Raw genomic sequence first — 26,188 nt, 5'->3', positions numbered from 1 at the left:
GGGCTGGCAGCTTGGCGTTTCCAGAGCGGCCGCCACCAGAAGCTCCGGCTGCCTTCCCCGAGAATTCGCCGCGCTCCCGGGCGAGCCGCTTGGCCAGGCCTCACGCCGGAGCTGGAGGGCTGCCGCGGCCCGCTCCTCCAATTCGCCTCCGCAAGGACTCCATGCAGACCCTTCTCTTGGGCCAAAGAATCTCTTCTGAACACGGATATTATTCAGAATAAAAACTTTATTTTTTTGTTTTCTCAGAATGTGAGCAGCAAGGAATGTAGAACTTTCAAAACAAATCTAGCATTTTTCGCGTTTACAATTTTTTTTTTTTCAGTTTCGCCGGATGTTACAAACCTAAATCACTGTTTTCAAAAGCTGGATCCTCTCTGGTATTATTGCATCATTACCATCTTTATAAAGGAATTATATTTCCCTTTCGAATAAAATTTTTTTCTATGTACGCCAATACACCATTGAACTAAAGGCCCAAGAAACCTTCTGAACAATCAGGGTACAGAATTTCTTTAATATAAATACAGACGGATGGGGATAAATAATATTTAAAACTTATTCAATGCTTGCAAAAAAAATATAAATAAATCTGACTTCACCAGCATACACACACGGAAAGACGTACACTTAGTCATCCTTGTACAGGGAGCCCCTGTCTCAAAGCGCCTTTGATTTTTTTCTCGCTCTTTACAAGAAGTGCAATTAAAAAAAAAAACTAGAAATTAATTGCTTCCCCTCGGGAGCCATAATGTACGAACAAATTCACATTGAACAACTCGGCTAGAAAATTTGTTCATATACCCTGTTTCTGATCAAAGAGTAGAGAAGGTAAAGGGTGCGAGGCCAGCGGCCCAGCGAGGGGCGGGAGCAGATACATATCGCTACTGATACCGACAGCCATTCCAGCAACCAAGATTGCTACGTCACATAAACCATAAAAACGTGTTACCAAAGAAAACAAAATGGGTGGGGGGAGAGCAGGGGCGGGTGGAGAAGAGAGGAAAGGGAGGTGCAGAAAGAACCTTAAACAAAACAGAAAAAGCAAATGAAGATGGGGGGGGGGGGACTCTCCTGGCGCGCAGCCCCAAGCCCACCATCACAGATGGGTGAGCTTGGGGGCTTCCTGAATTCTTCCCTGAGAAGGATGGTGGGCGGTAAGGTCCGTGTAGGTTGGATGCGGTTCCCCTGGCCCGGGCCCGTGATGGTGACCGCTACCCAGTGGCCCAGCGCCCCCGTAGTCCATGGCAGCCGAGGCGGCGTGGGGCAGGTGAGTTAGGCCAAAGAGGGGCGGGCCAGAGTTGCTCATGGGCTCCACATAGCTGCCCCCCACGAAGACGGGGCTTCCCTGTAAGTGTGGAGTCCCATAGCTGCTGTTGCCCTGCAGGCCATGCGTGTGTGGATCATAGTCGGGTGTGCCCCCCGCGCCTGCCCCTGCCGCCGTGTAGCGCTTCTGTGGAGGCGGCGGCGGTGCGCAGCTGGGCAGGGGCGCAGGGTAGGAGGCGGGGGGTAACCCATAGGCGCCCTGAGGGGGCTTGGAGAAAGGCGGGGGCGACTGGGGCTCGTATGGGACGCTGTTGACCAGCGAATGCATAGAGTTCAGATAACCGCCAGGGCCCGGGGGCACAGGACTGCGACTTGGGGACTGACCCCCTGATGATGTCAGCATGCCCTTGCCCTTCTGATCCTTCTTGTACTTCATGCGTCGATTCTGGAACCAGATCTTGATCTGGCGCTCAGTAAGGTTCAGCAGGTTGGCCATCTCCACCCTGCGCGGCCGGCACAGGTAGCGGTTGAAGTGAAATTCCTTCTCTAGTTCCACCAGCTGTGCGCTTGTGTAGGCCGTGCGCGCCCTCTTGGATGATGCCTGCCCAGGTGGGCTCTTGTCACCTGCGCAGCTCTCCCCTGCGAGATCAGAGGAGAGAGGAAGAGTGGCATCAGGGGCTGCCCCGCCCAGCCCCTGGCCTAGCTAGGCCCCTCCTTCCTCCAGGCCCCAAAGATCCCTCCATCTCTCAGGGCCCAGAAAGAGGAAGAAGGACGCAGGTAGTATTTTCTGTCCTGGTAGGGAAACAGTGTCAGCAGTTTCTCACTGACTAAAGTTGCAAGTCATAAGCCTCTCCAAGGGGGCAAGGAACAAAAAGCAGAACGCCCTGTTTGCATTCCTAGTCTGTTTCCCTTCTGGAGCTATTCAGTTTCTGGTTCATTTCCTGATCCTTTGCCCTATCAGACTACAAGCTCTGCGTGGGCAGGTCTCATCCTGTTTATTCCCTTCACAGTAACTGGAATGTGGGGCACCTAATATACACTCAATAAACCTTCCCTCCATCACCCTCACTGAAGGACTGGACAGTTGCCTCCACTGGCCTCTTATTTAATCTGTCCAGTAAAGAGGACTAGAGTGGAAGCTCCAATCTGGAAGGCTTTCTCTGGCCAGAGAAGGAGATCTCATTGAAAAGAGATCCCGTTTCTGGTGGGGAAGCCCTGGCATCTGGTGCTGGATGCCATTAATTAGGGTTCTTCATGTCAGCAAGCACTATGCCCCAGCTATGCCCACTAATCCTGACCCTCCTTTTCTCCCTGCTCCCCACCAACCCCCACTCCCCATTCCTGGCTCCGGATGGCTCCAGATGCTCAGGTTCAGAACAGAGCACTAGCAACTGGAGAAGGCAGTGGCATAGGAAACCAAGATGCTGGGAAGCACAAGACCCAGAGCCTGTCCTGGAATTTGGTTCCAGGAGGACCATGTGGTTCCCATTAGGATGATAAGTCTGAATCCCCTCCCCCAGGAAATCCCTGGCGACCTTCATTGTACTAAGTCTGAGCAAGGCCTTCCCAGAGGTAAGGCAGCCACTCCATCTGCTGGAGCAAAAATTTAAAATAGGTTCTGATTATAGGCAGACCATTGATTCTGACTTGGAGGCCTGCTTTTATTCTGCCACATTTCCTTGTGGGGTAGGCACCACTGTTTCACTAGAAATGAGGAGATGTGCTAAAAAGAGAAACAGTGGTGTCCATGCCTGTTCTGCCCAAAGGTCCTAACTCTACAAGGAGGTATTCCAAAGTCACTAGGGCCCACTTGTTCTTAGAGAGATCCAGAAAGACTCCCATCAAGTCTCCCTCTAGGGTTTCCCAGGCACACAGAGTCCAATCATTTCCCTAGTTGCAAAGACTCTGGAAACCTTTGAGGGTTGGGGGAAGGAGGAGTAGTGAATTCTGGAAATATTCCAGCGCTCCCAGACCCTGCCGGCTGTGGCTGGAGGTGGCCTGGTGGGCTGGAAGCCAGGACGGAGGGCCCTCTTGCGGAAGGCACCTCTTTACCTGAGCTGGAGCCGCTGGTTTTCTGCTTTGTGTTTTGCCGAGACTCTTTCATCCAGGGGAAGATTTGTTTGGCCACGGTGGGCGAGTTGAGTAGGGGGCTCTTGGCTGCACTGGCGGGGGTGGGGTTGCTGCTGCCATTCTGAGGAGGGGAGACTGAAGAGGGGGGCGGGGGCGCGGCAGGGGTGGGTGCAGGGGGCTGCGGCGGGGCTGGAGGCTGCGGTGGGGCAGGGGGCGCAGCCTGGGGTGGCGGTGGGGCCAGGGGCGGCTCGCCGAGAACCGGAGGCTGGCTGGGAGGACCGCTCAGGGTGCGCAGACAGGCCTCGCTCAGCTCGTGCGCCTTGGGGTGGCTCCCGGCATTTGCAGGCGACTGGAGTGAACAGGCGGGTCGGTGGTACTCGCCATCTGCGCCCAGCGCTGTGGATGCCGGGTACGGCTGCTGATTGGCATTATAACCGAACCCGTTGGCTGCCTGGTAAGGGTAGCCACCGTAGATCGCCGAACTGTCGTAGTATGTCGCTTTTTGCATCGCGTTGTTTCACAATCTTGATCGCACACTCTGACAGGGCCTTGACACCCGTGAGGGCGCACATTGGCACGCCCCCGCGGTCACGTGACGCTCCGCAGCCAATGGCCGCCCCGCGCAGACCTGGGGGGCGAGAATCGCAGCGCCGTGAGGGCTCCGCGCAAATCCATCTTACTCTCAATAGCTAAGTGACATGAAAGCCATAAAAGAAAAAGTGGTCAGCAATATTTAGCAGCACGACTTGGCCCCGGGCGCAGAGAGCCGCGCTATAAAAAGCCGCTGGAATTTACTGGCAGCTACAAATATTTGCTTAACTTGCGTCTGGAGTTGGGGGGTTTTCCAGGGAGAGAGGAGGAGAGAGAGGTTGGGAAGCCGGGGCTGGAGTTCAAAAGGAGAAAGGCCTGATGGACTAGAAAGGAACAGGATTCGAATCCCTTATTTTCCAGGGAAGAAGAAACTTGGGGTCTCCGCTCGCTCCTTGCATTCCTCCCTTCTGGAGATCGAGGGGAGGGGCAAAGGAGAGTTTGGGTCACCAACGTTTCCTCCAGTATTTTCTTTAAGACTAATATTTGCCAAAAGAACCATGACGCGGGGTGACTTCCCATCCAGGCCCTTCTTGGACCTTTCAGCACCCAAGAGAGGTACGCACAAAATCTTTTCAGGCAATAGCCCGACTGGACCCTTGTTGATTTCAGAAGCTGAGCTTGTTAGACAGTTAATCTACCTTTGTGTAAGGATACGACCTACCTCCTCCTAATGAGACCTCTGTGGTCAAGAAGGGGAGAGAAAATGTTGGATGGAACATTCCGGGTGGGAAGAGACAGACAACAAGACCCTCTCCAGAAAGTAAAACTCAAATCTTGAACAGTTCTTTACTCCTCCCTCTCCCTATTTCTCAGGCAGGTCCCAGCAGGCCACTCCCACCTCTTTCCCCCTGTTACAGAAGTCCCCAGACCCTCCTGCCTTGGACTTTCTGAGGTCCTGTTATTCAGGACAACTATCAAATTCTACCTGTTAAAACATGATGGATTAGAGAGGAAAAAAAAAAAACCATCAGGAACCTGAAAAACCAGCGTCATCTCCATGACCACCGCTTGAACTCTCCTTCCAACTTAACGATAATAGGTTCTGTCTTAGAAACTGCTATGTAATTTGATGTATGGGGGTCATTTGGCTCCGGACGAGGGATGGAAGCACAAGCCATAAAATCCTGCCAGAGTTCTCTGATCTTTGTGTTCTGTTATTGTTGTTGTTATGTGCTACTTGGCCTATTTACCTGCTTTAGAAATACAAAGTAAAGGACAAACCTGGAAAGCTAAAAAGCAACTAAAAGCCTTCTCAATCCCTTTTCATTTAAAAAGCATGTTGTAAAAGTGAAATCTATGTTTTATGTTTTCAGCTTTGCATGGTCAACCTCTGGCTCTCAGCTCAGAAAACTTTCATGTGAGTTCATATAGTCACCGCCTCCCACCCCACCATGCAATCAGAATGTTAGTCTCTCTGACCATTTAAGAAAATTACAACAACAAATTCATGAAGAAAAGGGTTTACACTGCATACCTCAACTATGTGTATTTGTGCCCTGGAGTTATTCAAGATTTCCAGAAATAGCACACCCTTTGTTAACTAGAAAAAAATTAACTGTAATAAGCATCTACCAGTGAAAGATTATAATTTTGGTTTTAATAATAGACTTTTGGATTTCATTATTAAACCAACAATCTGACCACCATCTGGAAAACAGGCACAATTAATTTCCCAGAACCACAATTAAAAATTACAGCATCCCTTATCCGGAGTTATTGTATGTGATCTTAAGCCTGTACGGTTTCTCTTTTGGAAATAGATAGGAAGCTACAGATCCCACGATCAAAAGTAAATAAAGGATAAAATAAAATTTAAAACAGAATAGCAACTGAATGTCCCTGTTTCCTGTTCTTTCACTGAAAATAGTTCCAATTACATTTGGCAGTGTTAATGTCTGCCATTATAAATTTTTAAGATACTGGGCTTGTATCTTTGAAAATAAAACGTCAGGTTAAGAAAATTACTCCAGACACTTGAACAGCAAGATATTAGATAAAACAAAATTAAGCTGATCTTGAACATGCAATATTTCAAGTGACTTGCTAATCCATTATCAGAGGCTACACCCGCCTGCGGCTTAAGTCTTTTCGTCAAGTTATGCATTGCCTTGTAAAATAATTTAAAATACCTTTAAACCTCTAAGAGCAAACAACAAACTCCACAATCTCAAAATGTGAACTCACCCACTAAAGCCCTTCCTATTGTTTGAGGCCCACCTTGGGGCCCACACAACCCACAAACCTCCTCTCTACCCCAATCCAGCCCCCAAAGTTTGCAACCTGGTAAAGAAGTTGGAAATTTGCCAGCCAGGAAACTTTGCTTGGCACCCCCAAGCAAAGGTTGGAGATGGGAGGAGATTCCTCTGAAAAGCTCCGTTTCTGGAGAATAACCCTCAGGTACAAGAACTGAGAGTTGAGGAGGCTAAACTGACTGCAGGAAGCAAGCCCTATTGTCTCTCTGGAAGATCTGCCCAAATTCAACCTCCTTCCTTCAGACACCGCTCTCTTTTTCCACTCCCGCCCCTTCCTCGGCCTGCCCTCACCCCGAGTTCAAGCGGGAAAGGCGGGTAAGAAACCCCGCGTCCCCTCGCCCAGCCCTTCCTCTCCTTCCTAACCCCGAAAAGTTGAGGCTGGGCTTGGGAGAGGGAAGAGGTGGGGGTGGGGATGGGAAAGCGGCCTGAACTCGAAGTGTAAGGGTATCAGTCACTGCCGGGAAGGAAGCTCCGGCTTGTGAACTCTTCTTGAACCGAGATTTAAGTCTGCAGCCATAAATCACCGAGACGTAAACTCCACCATTCAGCGCTGAGAGCCGCCGGTTGGAGCCCTGCTTACCTTAACTTCTGACGAGCTCGGGCTCGGGCGCAGGCTCGGGCTCCGGCCCCCGGCCCGGCTCGGCGGCCCGGCCGGGTCCCCTCGGCGCGGGATGGGCACCGACCTTCAGCATCGGCCGAGACGGCGGGCGGGAGGGAGACCCCGAGGCCCGGACGTCGCGGTGCAGAGCGTGGCCGCCTCGCTGCTCCGGCACGGCTAGCCCAGGGCGGACTGGGGCGGCTCGGACCCCCCCTCCCACCCACCCCACCCACCCTCCCCTCCCCCACACCCCCGCCCCCTGCCCTTCCCGAGGGCAGCAGCCGCGGCCCGGAGATAAGCGCTAGCGCGGCGCGGGGCTCTGCCTGGGCTAGTGGCACCGACTTGGGTATGTTTCTTATGAATATTACACGCGGAGCAGCGTCTGGTCGGGGGGTGTGGTGGGGGTGCTGGGGGCAGGCGGGAAGGGAGGCCGAGGCGGCCGGGGTGGGGGGGACGCCGCCGGCGTGGGGGATGGGACGGAGGCGAGCAAGAGGGGGAGCTCGGCAGCGGCGGGGGGAGGGCAGTCTCCCCCCAGCCCCCAACGCCCTCCCTCTCCCCGCTCCTAAGCGTCACTAAAGTCCAGGAAAATTATGCTAATAGGGACAAACGGCTCTCACAAAGGGGCTCTCTTGCTGGGCTCTATTTCTTAGAAATCCGTTTGAGAAACTACCTTACCCCATGCTCTGAACATTTCCAGTTGCGGGGCAAAGGGAAGAGAACCAGGAGAAGAGAGTTCCCCAGACTTTGGGCAGTTTACCTCACCTGCCACCCCCAAGCTGAGAACCTCAAAGCCAGTCTCTAGGGGCTGGGACAGGGCCTCCTTTCTTGAGAGTCCTCCCCCAGAGCCAACTGGGCTCTCTTTGGTTATATTTTTTCAGGTGGAAATCCTTGAAATCCTGGCGGCCGGGAGGGAGGTAGCCTGAGGGAGATAGGTTTGTCCAGGCAGTAAAACGGGCTGCTCTGGGCTCAGGTACACACAAAGGTGTTAGAATTCTAGGTGTCCAACCCTTCTGTACCCATTTCACGGTACAAACACGCGGCTCACTCTCGGGCTAGGACAGATAGCTCCGACCCCAGTAGAAAACCGCGTCTATATTTTCTGCCCTAATTAGTGGCAGATAGGGACGCTGAGCAGAGGAAAGGCCCAACATGCCCAGCAATATTGCCAAAACTTTAAGGAGGATAGTCTTTCTCCCTCCTAATGCCTCCCTCAACTTCCCAGATACGGAAGTGAACTCTGTCAGGATGTGTGTGTGGCAAAAGAGAGAAATGGAGCATTCGTGCAATTCCAAGGTGTCAACGGCCGGTCCTCCTCAAAGGAAGGTGTTAAAAATATAAGTAGTATGTTTAAACTGTCAGGGAGCCAAAGTGTCACCTTAGAGCAAAAACAAAGCCAAGGGAAAAGGGAGAAATCAAAAAGCACTCCGGGCCAGGGTGGCCTCATGCATACCAATGGTTTTTGTCATTTATGGCTAGGCAAGATTTATGACTCGGCGCCCCAAAGCTGTAAACAGAGCACAAAACAGCAAACACTTGCTCCTTATGGCATACTGCTGCAGCGCGACTTGAAAGGGGGAGCGAGGCAGCGTAGGAGGCAAGAGCCTGCCGCAGAAATCCGCTCGGCGGCATTTTCTCTTCAAACCGGCTGGGTCGGATGTAGCATTTGAAGAAAGAAGGCGTGGGTCAATAATCAACCCGCACTTTCTCCTCCAAACTGCTGACGCGGACTCACCGCCTTCTCAGCTAAGCCAGCTGCCGGGAGGCCCGCTCTCCGTGAGAACCTGCCAAGGGAGGGGACGGCCCGGGGCGCCGAGGTGAGGGCTGGGGCACCCGGGACGCATACCTTTCCGCCGGCGCCCAGAGGGGCCGGGAGCCGCCGAGCAGGGAGCCCAGGGAAAGACAGGGCGGGAGCTTGGGCCAGGACCTCCTCTGGGCAGCGGGTAGCAGTGGGGCTCGGACCTCAGGACTAGGGTCTGGTGACCTGGCACGCAGATTGCTGGGGCCCAGACCTCTCTGCTAAAATCCAAAGGACTGACCTTTGAAGCCAGACGGGCGAACTGATTAAAAATAATAATGTATAATAGCTGAAGGATTTTTGTTACTGCTTTTTTAAAAGGAAAATGTCGCCTGTCGATTTCCGCCCCTGCCCAAGCACCCTAAGTAAATCCCGCAGCCATTCACTGGGCTCCGCCAAAATCACTGAGGTTCTCTCTGGGGAGAGGACCCCTTGGCTCCCCCAGTACTCTTAAGCCCTTTTCCCTGCCCCCATCTCTCACCCATGAAGACTAGAAGAAAACATATTTTCAGCACTAGAAGAGTGTCTGGAACATCAGAAGTGCCCTGGTGCCTTTCTATCCTTTACAGGAGTATCTTTATGAACTTATCTGTGAGAGCCTGTGGGTGGCTGTGCAGCCAGGAAGGAAGGTGGGGAATAACTGTTGGCTAGAAGAGGCACAGAAATCCCAGACTGGGGAATAAAATCAATGAGGAAATAAGCTTGCTTCTCGGGGTGAGGTTGGCATTTTGAGAGTAAAGGGGGAGACTAGCCTTTATGTTTTTAATGGCTATAGTTTAGCTATGATGGAGTGGCTTTGGCTCTTTCCATGCGGGAAAAACCAACCAGTTCTCTATAAACACCTCTATTGGCTTCTGTCTGTGTACATTTTTATACAGAACCAGCTCGGTAGTCCATCCTTAGATATTTATTCCACTTGCTGGCACTGAAGCGACAATAAAAAGATGCGTTTAACAAACCTCTATTCCTTCTCTCATTCTTTCTAGTGAAACTATATTATTTATGAGTCTTTAACTGGGTCAAAAATGCGCCAGAACTGGGTCATAAATCATATGAAATGCTGACAAGTAATTGAACAGCAATTAAAGCTTACATTTTATTTCCAAGGAGTGTTTTAGAGCACTTGAAACGGCCTCAGTTAAACACGGTTAGTGCCTCGGCCAGTAGTGGGGAGGGCTGAAGCAGCCCTTCTGTCTGGGGAAGTAAATCTCACTCAAATAGGGGAAATCTGATTTGATTTCTTTTTTTTTCTCCCAGTGTGGAAAGTTTTGGGTTTTTTTGTTTGTTTGTTTTTAAGTCAGGACACAGATCTGATTCCCAGCTCCTTTGCAGGCATCCCTTTTCTCTGCTCCAAGAACTTCAAGAGCAGAGGAAAGTGAAATTTCCCTCACCTTTTTAGGGAGTTTCCATCCTTTCTTTGGGGTCCCTAAAACCCAACTAGCTCGGGCTTTCCCAGTAATTTGGAAGCACACTATTTAATTCTCATCTGCCCCCATTCTGACTACAGCACCGCTCCTGGGACTCCGAAGATGTCTGCCTCTGCTTTCTGTAGACTTTGCTTTCAGACTTCCCTCCAGCCCAGGGCACACCGGCCAGTTCTCCAACTCTCCTAGCTGGCTGGGGGTGAAACAGGGGGCGCCCTAGCCTTGTGTCTTACCAAGCTCAGCTAGCTCCAGCTCCCTTCTTTCTCTGTCTCCTGAATATCAGAAAAACAGAGCTTCTGGGCATTCAACATGCTTGCCCCCAGCCCAAGCCTCTCCTAGATTTGAGCTGTCCTTCTCCACCCCTGTTCAGGCAGAGGGTACTCAGGCAAACAATGGCTAGTCCTCAGCGTCTGGCTCCTTCAGTCTGGCAAGTGGGAAAGCGCGTGCAACCACCTAGCACTGAACAAAGTGGCCCGAAGCATCATCAATAAAATGGCAGCGCATCTGGACATTCATTGATTTCTCTCTCCCAGCTGCTCTGGCTATCCAGGTCAGCTTTCACCCTCCACCCTAGCCAGCAAACACGACTAAACAGGGAGCAATTCCCCTTCTCCTTCACTCAGCCCCCACCCTCTCCAGGCAGTTCCACCCAGCAAGCTGTGAGCTGCGCTCGGGCCACCTTGGCTCGAGCCGGCAGTACTCCAAGACTCGCGTCCGCCAGGGGCTCAGCTTCTGGGACTCAATTCCCGCTGCAGTGGACAAAGCCACTCGAGTGTTGGAGGCCACCAGGCCCACCTAGTAGCCCTCAAATGCTCTTTCCTTTACACCCCCCAACACTTGCCAGGGAACTAAATTCACTCTGTGGCGCTGCTGGGGATCTTTCAAATGCTTTCGATTCTAAGGGAGAAACAAAGGAAGAGAGGCGCTGAGGGTCCTGTCCATGAACCAGGGTCTCCTCGCCTGACCTTTATCTCTCTCACAGCCATAACTCACTCCAGATATGAACAATCAACAGAAATACCTTAAAATAAATTCCATTCTCCCGGTGTGGCCTGGAGTCCCATCGGCTAGCTCGCCCAGAACCGCTCCATGAGCGCTGAAAACTGCAACCCGCTAGGAGAGCGCTCTCCGGAGAAGGGGAAGAAGGAGGAGGTGGGTGCGTGGGGGTGGGGGAAAGCTCTCGCTCTGTAGAGAATCTAGAAAACGTAATCACAGGCAAAGCCCATCTGGGTCTCCGCTCCAAATGCCACAATAATGCGCTGTATTATGTGCTCACGTGGTCATACGTCAACTTAAATCCTTTTATTTGAAATAGGGAATCACTGAAGGAACTACGTTTCCAATCAGAACATTTAGCTTTCAGGGAGGTGAATTGGGGGACCTTGACCAGCAATGGGGAAGTTTTATCCAGGACAGTAGGGGGGCATCTCCTACTGGGGGCATCTCCCCCCATCCCGACACAGTCACACAAGGCCACTTAGCTCCACTTTCATTTCTACACACGAGTCAACACAAGGGAACAGCAATTCTGTCCCCATTCTCATAGTCCGCAGAACTTTCCTTACAGTCTCCCACTCACACACAAGCTGAACCCATAACACCCAAGCACTCCAGTCTCCCCTGGCCAACTGGCCAGTATGTCAAAAGGCAAAAGGTGCTGGCCCTGTTTCCAGAAGAAAACCCAGTACTAACTGGCCTCTTCAGTGGACTCCCTAATGACCTGCCATTGTATGGAGTTTGCTAACACCCACACCATACACCACAGCCACTGGAGAAACCCAAAAGGCCCATAATTACCTGACAAAAAGCCGAAGCACCTCCTCCAAGTCCAGCTGGTTGTGTTTGATAGGAGCCCCCTACAAGAGAGATGCTTGGCTCTAGAATGGTGGGTCAGGGTTTGCAAAATCTGGAGTGACCAAGTGTCCAGGCCAAATCTGCACTTACACATTTCCTTAGTGCATAGCTGAGTGATACATGAAATTATAGGCCTCTAATGATGAAAAATGTAAGGGGAAATGATCTAATTGTCTCTGCAAGACAGGGGAAAAAAAAACCCACCAATGTTTGCTGGCATCCCTTGAATTAACTTACAAGACAATCTAAGACCCTTTCTGCAGACAAGTGTGTCCACTCTCCTCTAAGACAACTCTGTCCACCATCAGAAACTGAACGGGACCAACTACTCACGAGGAGCCTTGCATTCCCCCTCCTCATCCCACTCTAATTCCTGCCTTCTGCCTGGGGGCTCTATCCACTGACTTCAACACTTCATGTTCTCAGAAGCCATCTAAAAACTCCTTCTTTTCAGGTCTTTGTTTCCAAACTTGGGGAATGCTCTGAGGTGGTTAAGATCCTCATGTCATATTCTTTTGTTCCTTGAAAGTAGGTCTTCAGCTGGCTATGACTCTCTAAGCATGAGGGCTCACTTGTAGCAGCTGCAGAAAGCTGTGCATGGTTCCTTCCCTCCCCTTCTCCCCTGCAGAGGGACAGAAGGGGCCTGGTGAGAAAATAAAGCCCTCAGCAGAGGCCTGGCTATGGGGGTGTCCACATGAGAAGGGCAATAAAAGAAGAGGAGACCTAATTCCTTGGAAGTAAGTCCTGGCCTAAGCTGGATAAGGTTCTGTCTATGGGATAGCTGGGAGAGAACCCCTATGTGAACCTTCCCAGCTCTGACCTAAGTCACAGGCTACAAAGTGAGAACCCAAAGTGAAAACCAGCTTCTCTCAGGTTTGGGGGGTAGGGGACAGGCCCAAAAGCTCTTTTCAAAAGCACTCTCTGGTTTCCCAAGGACTCAGACAACTAATACACTGTCCTCTGCCTCCCTTACCCCATCCATCCGTATAATTTCACCCTGAGCTCTCCAGATAGCCTGGCAAACTCCCTCCCTTGCCAACTAAAGTTTCTGCAGAGGCTTCAACTCAAAAATGAGAAGAGATCCCCTTTAGAACTCTCAGAGCAGTCTGGAACAAACAGAAACTCTCAAGGCAATAAATCAGTGATAGAAGTCTTTGGTCCTGCTTCAGAGAAATGCCTTAACGCCAGCAAGGCCCAGCAGCATCTCAGCTTCAGCTAGGAGCCTCTATACCTCTATTAACAGCCCAGTTAATGCTTCAACTGCTGTTTAACAATTAACATTAATGACCTGGAGTGGGATGGGGTGATTGGGTGGGATATGAAGGGAAAAATCTGAACAAGTCAAAGGAAGTTTAACTTTTGAAGTGAAAATGGCTTCCTTAAGAGAGATCTTGGTCTGGGCAAGCCCCCAGGGAACCAGCAGCTGAGAGTCCTCCTTCATCACTCTGAAACCCACTTTCCTGAAGCAAGGCTATGGGCCTTTTATGGTTCCGTTTTGTTCTAGAGAACAAGAATAGAGATGTTCAAGTATGTAGGCCCAGGTTGGGAAACCCAGCTGCCAATTCCCCCTTTACTGACTCCTCCACTCAACCTGGCCAGGGCTGGGACACAAGCCCTAGATCCATGCAATGGAGCCAAAATAGCACAAAGTTGTCTTAGAAGGAGCAAGTGACCAAGGATACAGAGCTTTAGTCAATATTTGCTAATCTGTTAGCAGATTAGCTATATCTGTATTCAAACACTGTAATCTGATTTCTCCGTCAAAAATACACTTAACATTTTTCTCCCTTTACTTAACTGTAGTGGTTTTTTCTATTCAGTGTCAGGAATGGCCCTTAGCCCACTGTGGGGGGGTGGGCAGGTTATAGATCGTTATTTAACATTAGATATTTCCTGTGGGTGCAATTATGATACAAATGGGCTCCAAGTTCTCTTGGATGTATATTATCATTTTATACACATGGCCACAGACCCCTGCAACTATTTACACACACGGTGGTTCTGTTATGTTCTGAAATGCAAATCCTAAGTACATCTGAGTTACAAATTCCTGAAATGCTCTATCTATACTTGGGATAAATAAACATATAGTAGCTGAGAAAGTACCAGCTTTACTATTACTCTGTTTACTTCCTATCTGATAAAGTAATAATTGTATCCAGAACACCTTATCAGCCCTAGAGCATCACTGAATAGTGTTTCAATTAATTCATAACCTGATATGTATTGTAGGAGCACATTTTAGGGAAGACTGAGGCCTAGGGAATAGAAGATTTTTTAAAAATCTCAGAAAACTTAAAAATAAATAATTCCTGAAAGAACAAAGCAAATCCATTCCTTCATCCCACGCTTTTGAAAGCTATTCCAGCGGCCCCTCCCCCAAATAGGCACGAAATTTATGGATCTTTTACAAGGTAATAAACCACAGTAATTACCTCCCTGCATCCCAAACTAAGAGAACAAATTAAGCCAGAACTTGGAAAGAATTTTAAAGAGTTTTCTCTTGGTCTAAATAGGAAAAGAAAACGACGAGACAGAAAACCCATGCTTTTCCCACAGGAAGATCAGTGGATCAGTCCGGGTAAAGAAACCGAGAAGCCCAGCTGCCAACGATGGTCTACAGATTTGAAATACAGCAACTTCCCTCTTGCCAAGGAAAGGCAAGACGATAGGAGAAACTGCAAGGCGTCGAGGCACGTTTTCTGCGCGCAGAGCTGAGGCTGACCACAACGGCTGAACTCCCAGGCTCCGCAAGCGCTGCGAACAGTCTACAAGGAGAGCGGCCCACTACCGCCGCGCCCGTGGCCTCTACTGGCTTTGGCCCTGCTGTTCCGTGGGGCGGTTTGGTTCCTCTGAGGCATGCCCGAAGGAACACACACCCTTCTGAGCCCCCACCCGCCCCCGCCCCCGCCCCCCACGAACACACATCTTTGGTTTCTTCAACCGCCCCTTCTGCACGAAGCCGGTCTGGGGCAGAGCTTTGTCGCCTAAGCCCTCGCTGGCGGGGCGTGCAGCTGAGGGAACTCTTTCGAAGTTATATATTGACCAGCACCTCTTTCAATACTGACCAGCTGCAAGGGGTGGCAGCTGCCAGGGAAAGTAAACTCCTTCACCGGTGCGAGGGCCGGCGGTGCGAGGGCCGGCGCGGTTAAGAGCTGGGACGCAGCGCTTACCTCGAAAGATGGCCAAGGCTGAAGCCGAGAGTATGTCCAGCTCCGGGCGCTCAGGGACTCCCCGTTTCCGGCATCCGGCGGCTCTGCGGACAAACAAACAGCAGAGGGTGAACGGCGGCCGCGGAAGAAGGGAGTTGGAGGAGCAGAGTTGGCGGCGCCGGCGGTGCGGGTGCCCGGGTGGCCCCCGGGGTGACGCGGACACGGAAGAGTCGCCAGGACCCTTGTCCATGTGGCGTACTCATTGCTCGAAAGGTTCCTGTCTACAAATGGCCTGAAGGTGGTGATTTATTTTTGTAAAATAAATACATACTCCATCTCCGCACCCACACTTTTTTTTTCTGTCTTTTTATGACGGGGGGTGGGGGGCAGGCGGAGGAAGACGGCAAAGTGGAAGAGGCTTTCTGTTGGTGCCCTCCCTCTGCTGCAAGAGCTGCTCTCGCACCTCAACTTGGGAGTGTGAATGCACGCTTTATTTTCTTCTGCTAACAAAGGGAAGCCTTGCCCGGGAGCATTCAATCACGGGCTCTCCTGAAACCTCACTAATAGTGTTCATTTCTGTTTGGCGCGAAATCAGACTCCAGCTCAGTCCATGGGCCAGGGGCAGTGTTGGAAGGTTTTGTCTTCTGGTTCATTCAAGCCCTGGGGCGTCCTCTCTCTTGGTCCCAGTAGGCTGGCGGGATCACCACAACACCCAGTCCCTCTGAGTAGGCTAGCTATGGTTGCTGGAAGTGGGGGAAGTTGGGGAGGACGAAGGTATTAGACAATACCCCATGTGGGGACCCTATCCAGCCTCCCTTTGCACAGCAGCGGCCAGTCCCTCCAGGCCCTAATTCTGCTGCTGCCGCCTCCCTCCAGATATTTGCAGCCCTCTCTTGCTCTCTAACTGGCAAATGGTCAGCCAGCTTTTGGGGGATAGGGGGAAGACACTGAGAAGGGGCAAAGAATCCTCTTGGGCTCTCGGTCCCTGGCTTAGGGAAGTTCTCTGCTGGGCTGGGACTCTGAGGTCCAGTTGCTTCCACAGCCCTGTTCCTGTCCCACTATCCCTTCACCCAGGTCATGGCAGCCTCCTTGCACTCCAGCCTGCCCAAATCAGCCCAGTGGCTGTCCTGCATCCATGCAATCCTGCTAAGAGTGTCAAAAGGAGCTACCAAATAGCCGACAAGTCCCCTGACCCTCAGGCTTCATGGACCCCTAACACACTGAACAAGTGGATGCACACCAGCCCCTAACTGCTCTCTGCCACCACGTCGACCTGCAGCCCCCAGTGTCCATCAAGCACTTGGAACTCCGAATCTATGCTGGGCCCCTTTCCTCTATTCAAACTTGTCCTCTGTGTCCCCAAAGGGAGTGCCCCCTGGCCTTGGGGACAGTGGCCTGACCCTAAGCAAGGTGGGGCTTAGCTACCCTGCAGTTGCCACTCAACATAGTCCCAGAAAGATCCACTATGCCGCCATCCACCGCCACCCACCCACCCACCCCTTGACTCTTAGGAGCATTGTAATTATTATGGTTATTATTACTGTTGCTGTTTCCTTATCCCCAAGTCAAATATTCATGGCTGCCGTTCCACCATAAATCGTTCAGACTAATGAGTCACAAAGAGACGCTGCCCAGGTCTCTCCCCTGCAATGGCTGCCGCTGCCGCTGCCGCTGAGGCCTCTCTCTCCGGCGTTTTTTGGCGCTCGCGTGCTCCCTCGCTCGCCGGGCGCAGGTGATTTATGAACACCGGGAAAATTGAACAAAGCCGCGCGCCCATCCTGTGGTATCTCTGCAGCCCTCCCCAGTGTGAATCAGAGCATTACCAACTGTCTGACCATCAGTCCCACTTCATCACGAAAGCCAAGATGTGACCGCAGAAATCCGGAACCCAAACTCACGTTTCCCCGGTCGCGCCGCGCTCCCCAGACTCGCAGAAACCCTACGGAAAGAGCCCACGACCCAGCGTGGGTCGGCCAATTCCGGGTCCTGCCCGCTGACGGGCTCTCTCCACCCCTTCTGAAGCAGTTAAAAAGCTTTGGGATATAAATCTGAGGGTGTGTGTTTTCTAAAAAATCAAATAGGAAGTTGGGGGACTCACTTCTGAGATTCATTCCTAGTGAGGGCCTGACGACTCCAATCCATTCCTGACGATCCACATTAATTATTTAATGAGTCACGTGACCACAAAGATTACAATTTCAATATCTCCCCGGAACAGGCACTACACCTTTATCTGCTGCAACCAGGGTCCTTGTTTGGCATTTTTAGTTCCCAGGCCTCCAGAACCCAGACGCCCTTGACGGGCTCTGAGGCAGCAATCACCTACAGAAATCTCAGGGCTAGCATATTAGAAACAGTCATTCAGGACTAGGAGAATTGTGGACAGTGAGATATGCCCTGACATCCGTTCCCTCCTGAGTCCAGAGGTCAACCCAACTGTCTTAGCACACTGGCTACAGCAGTTTGGTTACATAATTTCCCCAGCTGCTTTGGTGGGGAAAGAAGCCACCCTTGTTCCCTGGCCCCTGGACACCTGAGGCGCCACCCCCCCACCCCCGCCTCAGTTTCAAGTGAAGCCCAGATGCACATGTCCATTCCAGGAAGAAGAGGCTTCTGCAGAGAAAAGATGTCTGTACACTCACCCCATCCAAGACCAAAGACTCTATTCAAGCTACATACTGATTAATATAAAGAACTTGAAAGGGAAGCATTCAGCTGCCTCAGTTTCCTTATTGGTAAACTGAAAAGACTGAACCAAAATGGCATCCATCTCTCTTTCACCTTGGACATTCTTTCAATCAAGGAATCTCTTTTAGCCCCAGAAATCAATCAACAGAAAGAGTAGAGCTGGCCTGAAAGTGGGGATAGGGGAGAGTGGTTACTCCTGGAGTTTGGGGCCTCGGGAAGAAGAGATGCCAGAGTTCCAAGACTGAAGTTTCAAGCTAAAACGCTTCACAGCAGCCCTTGCAGCCTCCCTGCTACTGTCAAGGAGTCAGAACACACTCTCTTCCTCTCCTTCCCAGCCCATACTCTTTGAAAGAGGAAGCAGAATTATTCTCAGGCTGATGTATAGTACAGAGAAGGGGCAACAGGAGCAGCTGTTGGGAAAGGTGAGACTGAGTTCTTTCATACCCGACCGGACCGCAGCTAGGGATGCAGAGACTAAGGAAGTACAAAGAACAGCCTATTGCCCCACAGAACTAACTCATCCACACCGGAAGTCCCAGGTTTCTTTGGGGTTTTCTTTCTTTCCATTTCAAAGAACCGTTTATCTGTTTCTATGTTGAAAGGGTAGTAGGACAGGCAGTGGTGAGAAAAGCAGCACAGTTTGGAAGCTCCAGGTATGGAAAGGGATAGAGGGAAAGAGAGTGATACCCACTCCAAGGGGAGGAGGCTGAGAGGTGGGGGGAGTGTGGGCATCCTGGGACAGCTGAATATAAAGTCAGAGATGCTGTCAGGAGGGCCCACTCACCATATATCTAGGTAATCTTCCCAGGAGCTCCATCCTGGGTATTAAGTACTCTACTATGCCTGTCACAGTTGAATTCCTGCTGTAATAAAACACCGGGTATATCGTAGATTTCAGCAAAACTAGGAAAGAGAGCCTGCAAAGTGCCATTTTTCTTCAGGAGGGATAGTGTTAAGTACTTAATTCAAACTGTGACCATTAAAGTGTCTCCAATCCGATTTAGGTTGATTTCAGATGTTGACAAAACTTTTATCTTAGGAGTCATGCACAGTGTGGCTCTGTGACTAAAACTGATGAGTGTGTGTTAGAGGGAAGAAGGGGGAAAGAGAAAAAGAAGGGAACATGTTTAAGGGTCATTTTGGTAGGAGACTTACAGAGCTTACACAAAATACTGTCTTTAAAGGTCAAGGGTTTGTGGGGCCCATAGAGCTCAAGTAAAAAAAAAAAAAAAACAATTAATGAGATAGAAAATTTGTCCTCTGGGTGAACTCTTATGGTTGCCCTAGCAAGGGGCAGACAATGCAGGATTTGGAAACACAAAGTGAGATTTTCTAAGCTGTTATAACAAGCTCCCTTAAAGACCAAACCTGAAGCAGGTAAATCACTTGAAGAAATGACATAATCATTTGGATCATTGTGGGTAATTTTGGCTTTGTAAACCTTACCAATACCTTAATAATCAAGACAGCTTGGGCAAAAACTGACATTCCGTCAGGGAATATTAGAAAAACAATCTTGATCCTTTCTCTTTTCTTGGATAGATTAAGAAAATCTCCTTCCACCCCCAAACAAGTGCCTCCATATGAAGTTAATGAATGCCCCCGTATCCCTCCTTTCCTACCAAGGAGAAATAGAAGAATTTACCTTAAATGATGATAATCTGCCAATTGAGGTTTTGCGGCTCGACACACAATTTCCACCAAGAGTCTATGCATTTTTTGAGCAGACAGCCAAGATGCTGAGTCTTTGCCCGAGACCACATTATTTGCAAGAAGATCCCTGCTTCTCCACAGACTTTTCCCAGAGAATGCCTTTCAGAATTGCTGTTGAATTACAAAGAAGTATTTATTGTATGAGGTGATTAATGATTCCTGGGAAAATTGCTATTTTCAGCATGATTTAATTTCGTTTTACAAGTGCATGTAGTAGGGGGAGGGTTAATAAGTTTTAGCGGCAGTTGCAGGGCTTCCAGAGCTCCCTGGCACCGGTTCACTGTTCACACCTTATAAAATGCACTTTATGCCAGGTTTGGCCTGACTTGGGAAGGAATTTGTTTGCTCCTGAATTTTCTTGGGGAGGAGGAGGCCCCTCAGAGACTGGTGTCCACTTTCCTCTAAGACCTGGTTTGTTCCCAGGTAGAAATCGGATCACCCTTGCCTGTGGCACACAGACCAGTTGAGGAGGAAGGTCTAACAGCACTGACCGCTGGCTACGGGTAGTTAGCCTCTGATGGGGAAATGTGGTTAAAACTCCTTTGATACTGCAGAGGTGGGCGAGACCCCTTTCCCATCACTGCTAAAATTATTACATGAACTAAAAACCATACTCATTCAAGGTCAGGTGATAGTTCTAATATTCTGGGACTAGGGGCTGTTGGTTTTCTCAATCTTGTTGGAGAGTACTCCCTTCAGTGACAATGAAGTTAAATCCTCTTTACTAATTTGTAAATCAGTAAGCAGATACTAGGGCTATGAAGACTGAGAAGTGGGGTTTGATTTCAGCCTTTTGAATCTAGATCTCTAGGTTGCATAGTGCGATCTGGTGATATTTAAGGAAAATGTCCCTAGTTCAGAGTTTGGCTTTCTTCCAACACTTAATACTCCCAGATCTACCTTGCTTAAGGTGTCATTATGCTTAAGGTGTCATTATTCTTTCCTCCGAAGAAACTTTGGAGGGTGTACCAGCAAAATTCAGTTTATTTTTAAAGGTCTTGCTTGGAAAAAAAAAGAAGAAACAAACAAAAATACCAAGTTGCAGTTAGTGAAGAGAACCTTAAAAACAGCCAAGCAACAAAAAACAATCTCAACTCTTTGCACAAACTATTTTTTATCTCCAAGGAAACAGGCAGATTAAGTGTGAAGGTGCAATAAATACCAAAGGGACCACTTCTTTCCAAGTGTGCTCAGAGTTCAGCATGTAGAACAGCTGCAGAAACTCGTGGGCCCACAGCACTGCACGGTTTCACCTTTCATTGCAGAGAAGGAAACGTTTCTATGCCTTACAGAGACTTGAAGCTTGAAAGCCTGGCCAAGTTTGGGAAGAGGAGCCCTCTCAGAGCTCAAGAGCTTTCCTGCTCTTTGGAACTTTTCCCACAGTGGGTCAAACTTGACAAGAGTTCACCTCAAGTTGAACAAATTATGTGAGCAGTCAGTCCGAGTGAATGCAACCCAAACCATCTACAAGATTTTTACACGAAAGGTCAACCATTTCAATTCAGAGAACTTTTCTTTAATTAAAAGTAGGAAACACACAAATATGTCTTAGAAATTTGTTTCTTAAACAGAGTTTATTCTTAGCACATGGCTTTCTACAGAGCCACAACACAATTTGTACAGCTGCACATGGTACTAAATGCACTCTCCCTTCCAAGATTGTGCCTCAGAATAAGACAATATCCCCATAGCAATATTTTAATTAAACGAAAGGGAAACTAACGTGTCACATCTACCATCAAGGTCTATACATTTTTGAAAATTAAATAATCTTGTGAGGTCCATAGTGGCTACTCATTTATTCAGTTCAGTACAAGCTTTTATGAGCTGCCTTAACGAGGGAGGGGAAGGTAAGGAAGTAGGAAAAGGGTCTGTTTTCTTCTGCTTGCAACAAATGTACATGTTCCCAATCAACATGAGTTGTGTGACTGGCTTCAGCCATCTCAAAAGTATCTGATGCCAAGTGGTCCTTCTCAGGTACCCAAACCTGGCAGCCTTGTCCAGGCCAGCAGGTTGTTCCACCAGCCAGCATCCTGGTCATTGTCTTCTCTTCAGTGGCAAGCAGTTCACACACTTTCTTACCCGCAAAACATCTTCTTTTTATTATCCTTTTCTTCAAGTTGAGTTTTGTTTGGGGGTCTGTTGTAGTCCAGATGGGACTGGTGTAGTCCAGATGGGACGGGTGGATGGGAAAAGGGGCAGAAGAGAGGAGAAAATCAGGTGAGGGACAGAACTGGTCTAGAGCTCTGGAAGATTACATAGAGGGAGGAGTGAGTGCGGAGGCGCCCTGGTGGGGGTGAGGATGCAGATGCGGGCTCTGAGTTTGTGGTTTTCCTGGCGGGCCTGCTGAAGCCGAGCCGGAGTTGGAGGATCGCATCTTAGTGTTGGGCAGTTTATGATCTTTCTTCCACTTCATCCTTCGGTTCTGAAACCAGATCTTGACCTGGCGCTCAGACAAGCAGAGCGTGTGGGCGATCTCGATGCGGCGACGCCGGGTCAGGTAGCGGTTAAAGTGGAACTCTTTCTCCAGCTCCAAGACCTGCTGCCGGGTGTAGGCGGTTCGGGAGCGCTTGGGCTCCCCTCCATTATAACTGGGGTTGACTGAAAGCCCATAACCCCGAAGGAGAAAGCCAAGGAGGAGGGAGTGGAGGAGAGGGAAAGGAAGAAGAAAGAGAAGGTGGGGTGGGGAAGAGCAATTGGACATCATCATTATATAATAACCTGACACCAAGTTCACGCAAGATACATAAAACGGCAAAGAAAATGTTTCACAGGCTATTGACAACGGGAAACACCCGAGAGCCATAAAAAATAGTGCTGGGCATTGGGGCTGAAGAAAAGCTTCAAAGACACATGGCCTGAAGCCTCTGCCAGGGCAATTAAATTTATGGGGGCTATAATTACTGCCCTAACAGTTTGTCGTCTCGTAAATCTCCAGATAAAGGGACCCCGGGTACAAAAGGGTTCTCACACTGGAATCAGGCGGCTGGCTGGCCCTCACACACCCACATCCCACTGTAGCTTGGGCCAGTTGGGTGCTCCCCTCCCGAGGCCCTCTTCCCCTAGGGGCCTCTCCCCCTGACCCCCGCCCCGACCCTGGAACCCGGCTCGGCCCCAGCCCACCCTTCCGCGCCTCCCTAGCGGCGCCACGTACCGGCGCTGACATGGATCTTCTTCATCCAGGGGTACACCACGGGCTCCTTGCCCTTCAGGCCCGGCGGGCTCTTGTCGGCCAGGAGCAGCGGGCACGCGGGGGCGCTACCCCCTGACGGGACGCCCGGGGTGGCGGGAGCCGCCTCGCAGCGCCGCGGGGGCGCGGGGGCCGCCGCACGCTGCTGCGGGGGAGGCGGCGGCAGGACGTGGCTCGCGTGCAGGCCGTGCGCAGGAGCCTTGGCGTGCGCCGGGGGCTGCTCGGGCTGCGGCGGCTGCCCGGGGCTGGCGCCACCGCGGTAGCCATAGGGGTAGGCAGTGTCGGCCGCCCCATGCGCGGGGTAGAGCGCGGCCGCGGGATAGGAGGACTCGCGGGCGGCCCGCGGCGCGTAGTAGGAGGCCGGCGGCTCGCGACTGCCGCCCGCGTGGGAGAGCTGGGGCTGCTGCGGCGGCGGCGGCGGCAGGTGCTGGGCCGCGGGCGCTGGGGGCTGCTGATAGCCGGGGCCCCCGCCCGGGCCGCCGTCTCCGCCGCCCGGGCCGCTGTGCTGCGCGTACTCCTCGAAGGGAGGGAACTTGGGCTCGATGTAGTTGGAGTTTATCAAAAACGAGCTCATGGTCATTAATTTGTGAAGTGCAAAAATACTAATTTTTCTCGCGTTGTCGTTTTTCTGGGCTCGCCGAGGCCCCTCCCCCTCCTGCCTCGTTTCCCATCCCCCCCTTCCTCCTCTCCCTTCCCCTCCCCCGCTGTCAAGCACCCACCCCTCCCCCTCCCTCCGCCGCCGACGCCACCGAAGTTCGCGCCGCTCCTCCCCCCCGCGCGCGCGCGCCCTCTGTCCCGGCCGGCGCGCATCCCGCCCCGTACTTCCACGTGACCCGCCCCCGCCAATGTGCGCGCCGCGCGCGCGGACCCGGATCAGGAAGCGCGCGGGCGGGTGATGGATGCTGCTGTCCCACTTCAGCCGAAGGGAGGGAGCTGGCGCTTTGGTCCTCCAACCCCCCAACTTTGAGTCCCGCTGGCAATTCGGGGCCCACAGGCTTCTGGTTCTCTCGCATGCCGGGACCGAGCCCTACGCCTGCCCTGGTCTAGGCCTCGGGGCAGCCATGCGACCGCGGCCCAGCGCTGACCTCGGGCCCCAGGCTTGGAGTCCTCCAGAGTTCGAGGCCGCCTAGGGGAGGGAATGGCGTGGGGACCGAGGCGAGGGGGGTGGTATTCCGTTTTTCATCCTGGCCCCGGAATAAAACGAATGGAACCAACAGACCGGTTTTCTCACCAACTTATTCCTTCCCTACATCGTGCTCACCTCATCCGCGACCGTTGTACCTTGTTTGAGAAGTCAGGCAGGAGCCAAAAAGGGTGGGTGGGTAAGCAGCTGAGGGAAATCGGCCCCTAGATTTGAAACAAGACTACTCCAATACAACCGGATGAGCAGTTTTTTTTTTTTCCTTTTAGAAGCAGAATTGATTTGGTTATTTCCCTAAGAAAAACAAGAATTTCCTAATAGCGTCTCATTTGATGGAAGTGTCGATTCAGAATTAAATATGCTCGAATGTAGTAGGTGCGATTGTGAGAAAGTGGCCCAAGGGTGGGGATAGAAGCGACGATCCCTTCACAAAATCCACCATTGAGACCAACAATTTCCTACTTCAGAACAATCTCCAAGCAAAAACAAGCTAAGGATATCATAGGCATTGTGCCGACGGGTCTTTTCCCGCTAAGAATTTTGTCTTCGGGTGTTGCTTTTCCAGGCTGTATCTGACTTTAAAGTTATATTTAAAGATAATCTATAATTTCTGAGTTGCTGAAAATTAGCATATTAACGATGTCAGTAGCTCTGGAAAGTGGAGAGAGAGGGCTGTCGCCTGCCATTTGGTAATTGAAATTTGATGGGTAAACTAATTATGCCATTATTAACAAATAAATTACTTATTAATTCCACCTAATGTTGATCTTTGAAGTAAATACTGATGCCTTACTCGAAGTATGTACTTTCCCTTTCCTTTTCTGAGTAATAGACACACCTAGATCCTCTTTTAAGCCTAGATTAAAGCAGTGCAAAGTACCATAGTCACCATTCTAAAAATACTTTCATACTGGCATGCAAAGCAAGTATTTTTCAGCTGGTGCACCTTAGTTGATTTTTCAAAGAGCAATATAAACAGCCTTCTCACAACAGTCTAGAACGCAGACAAGGAAAGTTATAGCCTAAGCCTGGAGACACTTCAAAAGGAATGTCAATTCTATCTTCATTTATATGGGTTACTCATATGAGTTACTAAATGCTGGAATATATCCATTTGATGGATAGTCTTTAATGCCTGGCCACATAAAGCCTATTATATGGGACTAATCTTTAAACTAATTTAGGAAAAGAGGTTAAAAAAGGGATCATGTTAGCTTTCTAGCTGCAGTCATCCTGAAGTGGTACAAAGACGTTTTCTACATTTGAAGAGAGTTGTCCATCGACATGGGGTGTCCTAAAAATTTTTACAAATGAAACCTAAGCCACAGACAGAAGTCAACACTGAGTGTAATCTTTAGACATCCTCTTTAGACTCAAGGGAAATATCTAGCCTGTGATAGAACTGCCTAAACCAATATCTCTGTACCGAAAGGAAAAATAATATATACACATGTATACTATATAACGAATAATATATACATACATAAAGTAATTAGCAAAACTGCTCACTGAGCTTCAGGGAAGGAAAAACCTGACAAGGAAATGTTGCCTCCCTCCTTGTGTCATCAGACTAGGGTTTAACCATGTCTGTTCAATATTATTTACAGACACTAAAACACAAAATTCATGTTGTTTAGCCTCAGAACCTTCTACCCAGTTTCTATTTAAAAGTATTAAGGAGGCTCAGGCACTGTTTTGTATATGGTTAACCTAAACGAGTTAACTGCGCCTGTGTTTTGTGTGGCTCTATTCCTTTAGGAAGATGGGCTTACACAGAATCCCCCCAAGGCCTGTAACTTGTCTTTGTGGTTCCTATCATAAACACAAACGGAGCCAGGACCACCAAGTGTTATCTCGCACACCGACATTTTGACATTTTACTGCAAGATTTATGGCTGTAATAAACAATCTCAGTACCTTTTTTGATCCTTCCACAATCTCTCTTTGCAAGCCATAGCATCATTCCACTGAATGAAATAATCTTTTGAAAAAACAAACAAACAAAAAAATCTCTTGCCTTCACACAAGATTCAAGACACCAACATAAAGCCAGGAAGAAACTAACTCAATTAATAAATAAACTGAAGTTTACCGGCAGAATCTTGCCCAAAAGAAGATGGGATGCCCTGAAATCAAGCAGAGTGGGAGCATACAAATCTTCGAACACCAACTGGCTCCAGTCCCAAGCACGGTGAAAGCGTTATCCTTTTCTTGGGAAACTGGTAAGCATATTTCCTCATTTCCATGTACAGGGATAACATATATTCCTAATGAAAGCTTTCTTAAAATCCCATTAAGTGAAATAACTTTTCATCATGTCCTCAAGTCCCAAATAGAGAAGGAAAGCAAAGGGAGTCCGAGGGAGAGGGAGGGTGAGAGGGAGGCAGTGTTTTGCAGCTTAGTTTGAATTTGATTTGAATTATTTTGAATATATTTGGAACAGCCTTCCCTCTTGAA

General features: G+C 50.0%; 2 protein-coding genes and 1 long non-coding RNA gene across 10 annotated transcripts in view; 1 reads left to right on the top strand and 2 right to left on the bottom strand.

Moving 5' to 3' along the window:
* Positions 1 to 208: 208 nt before the first annotated feature.
* HOXA3 (homeobox A3) overlaps positions 209 to 26,188 on the bottom strand; it is a 32,383-nt gene continuing 6,403 nt past the window's right edge. Inside the window, exons 1-5 of one of the 8 annotated variants that reach the window (XM_069586778.1) lie at positions 17,098 to 17,280; positions 15,021 to 15,103; positions 11,791 to 11,849; positions 3,316 to 3,961; positions 209 to 1,902 (exon numbers count right to left, since the gene is read on the bottom strand). In XM_069586778.1, coding sequence (XP_069442879.1) covers positions 1,097 to 1,902; positions 3,316 to 3,841 — 1,332 coding nt within the window. In that variant the 5' untranslated portion in view covers positions 3,842 to 3,961; positions 11,791 to 11,849; positions 15,021 to 15,103; positions 17,098 to 17,280 and the 3' untranslated portion in view covers positions 209 to 1,096. Of the gene's footprint in view, positions 1,903 to 3,315; positions 3,962 to 6,756; positions 7,111 to 11,014; positions 11,234 to 11,790; positions 11,850 to 15,020; positions 15,461 to 16,897; positions 17,422 to 19,332; positions 19,512 to 26,188 lie in introns of those variants that run through there. The other 7 variants (XM_069586773.1, XM_069586774.1, XM_069586776.1 and 4 more) reach the window with 7 other exon arrangements.
* LOC138438844 (uncharacterized) lies at positions 6,558 to 15,342 on the top strand. Its single transcript, XR_011256479.1, has 2 exons — positions 6,558 to 7,120; positions 14,364 to 15,342. It is a non-coding gene; the product is annotated as an uncharacterized lncRNA (long non-coding RNA).
* Positions 20,956 to 24,825, bottom strand: HOXA4 (homeobox A4). The gene is made up of 2 exons (XM_069586785.1): positions 22,555 to 24,825; positions 20,956 to 22,001 (listed from the first exon to the last, which is right to left on the bottom strand). The coding sequence occupies exons 1-2, from the start codon at positions 23,168 to 23,170 to the stop codon at positions 21,655 to 21,657; spliced, it is 963 nt and encodes a 320-aa protein (XP_069442886.1). The 5' UTR covers positions 23,171 to 24,825; the 3' UTR covers positions 20,956 to 21,654.

The sequence above is a fragment of the Ovis canadensis genome, chromosome 4, assembly GCF_042477335.2.
Source record: "Ovis canadensis isolate MfBH-ARS-UI-01 breed Bighorn chromosome 4, ARS-UI_OviCan_v2, whole genome shotgun sequence".
NCBI lineage: Eukaryota > Metazoa > Chordata > Mammalia > Artiodactyla > Bovidae > Ovis > Ovis canadensis.
Note: the sequence above shows the minus strand (reverse complement) of the source record. Positions and strands in the feature narration are given on the sequence as shown.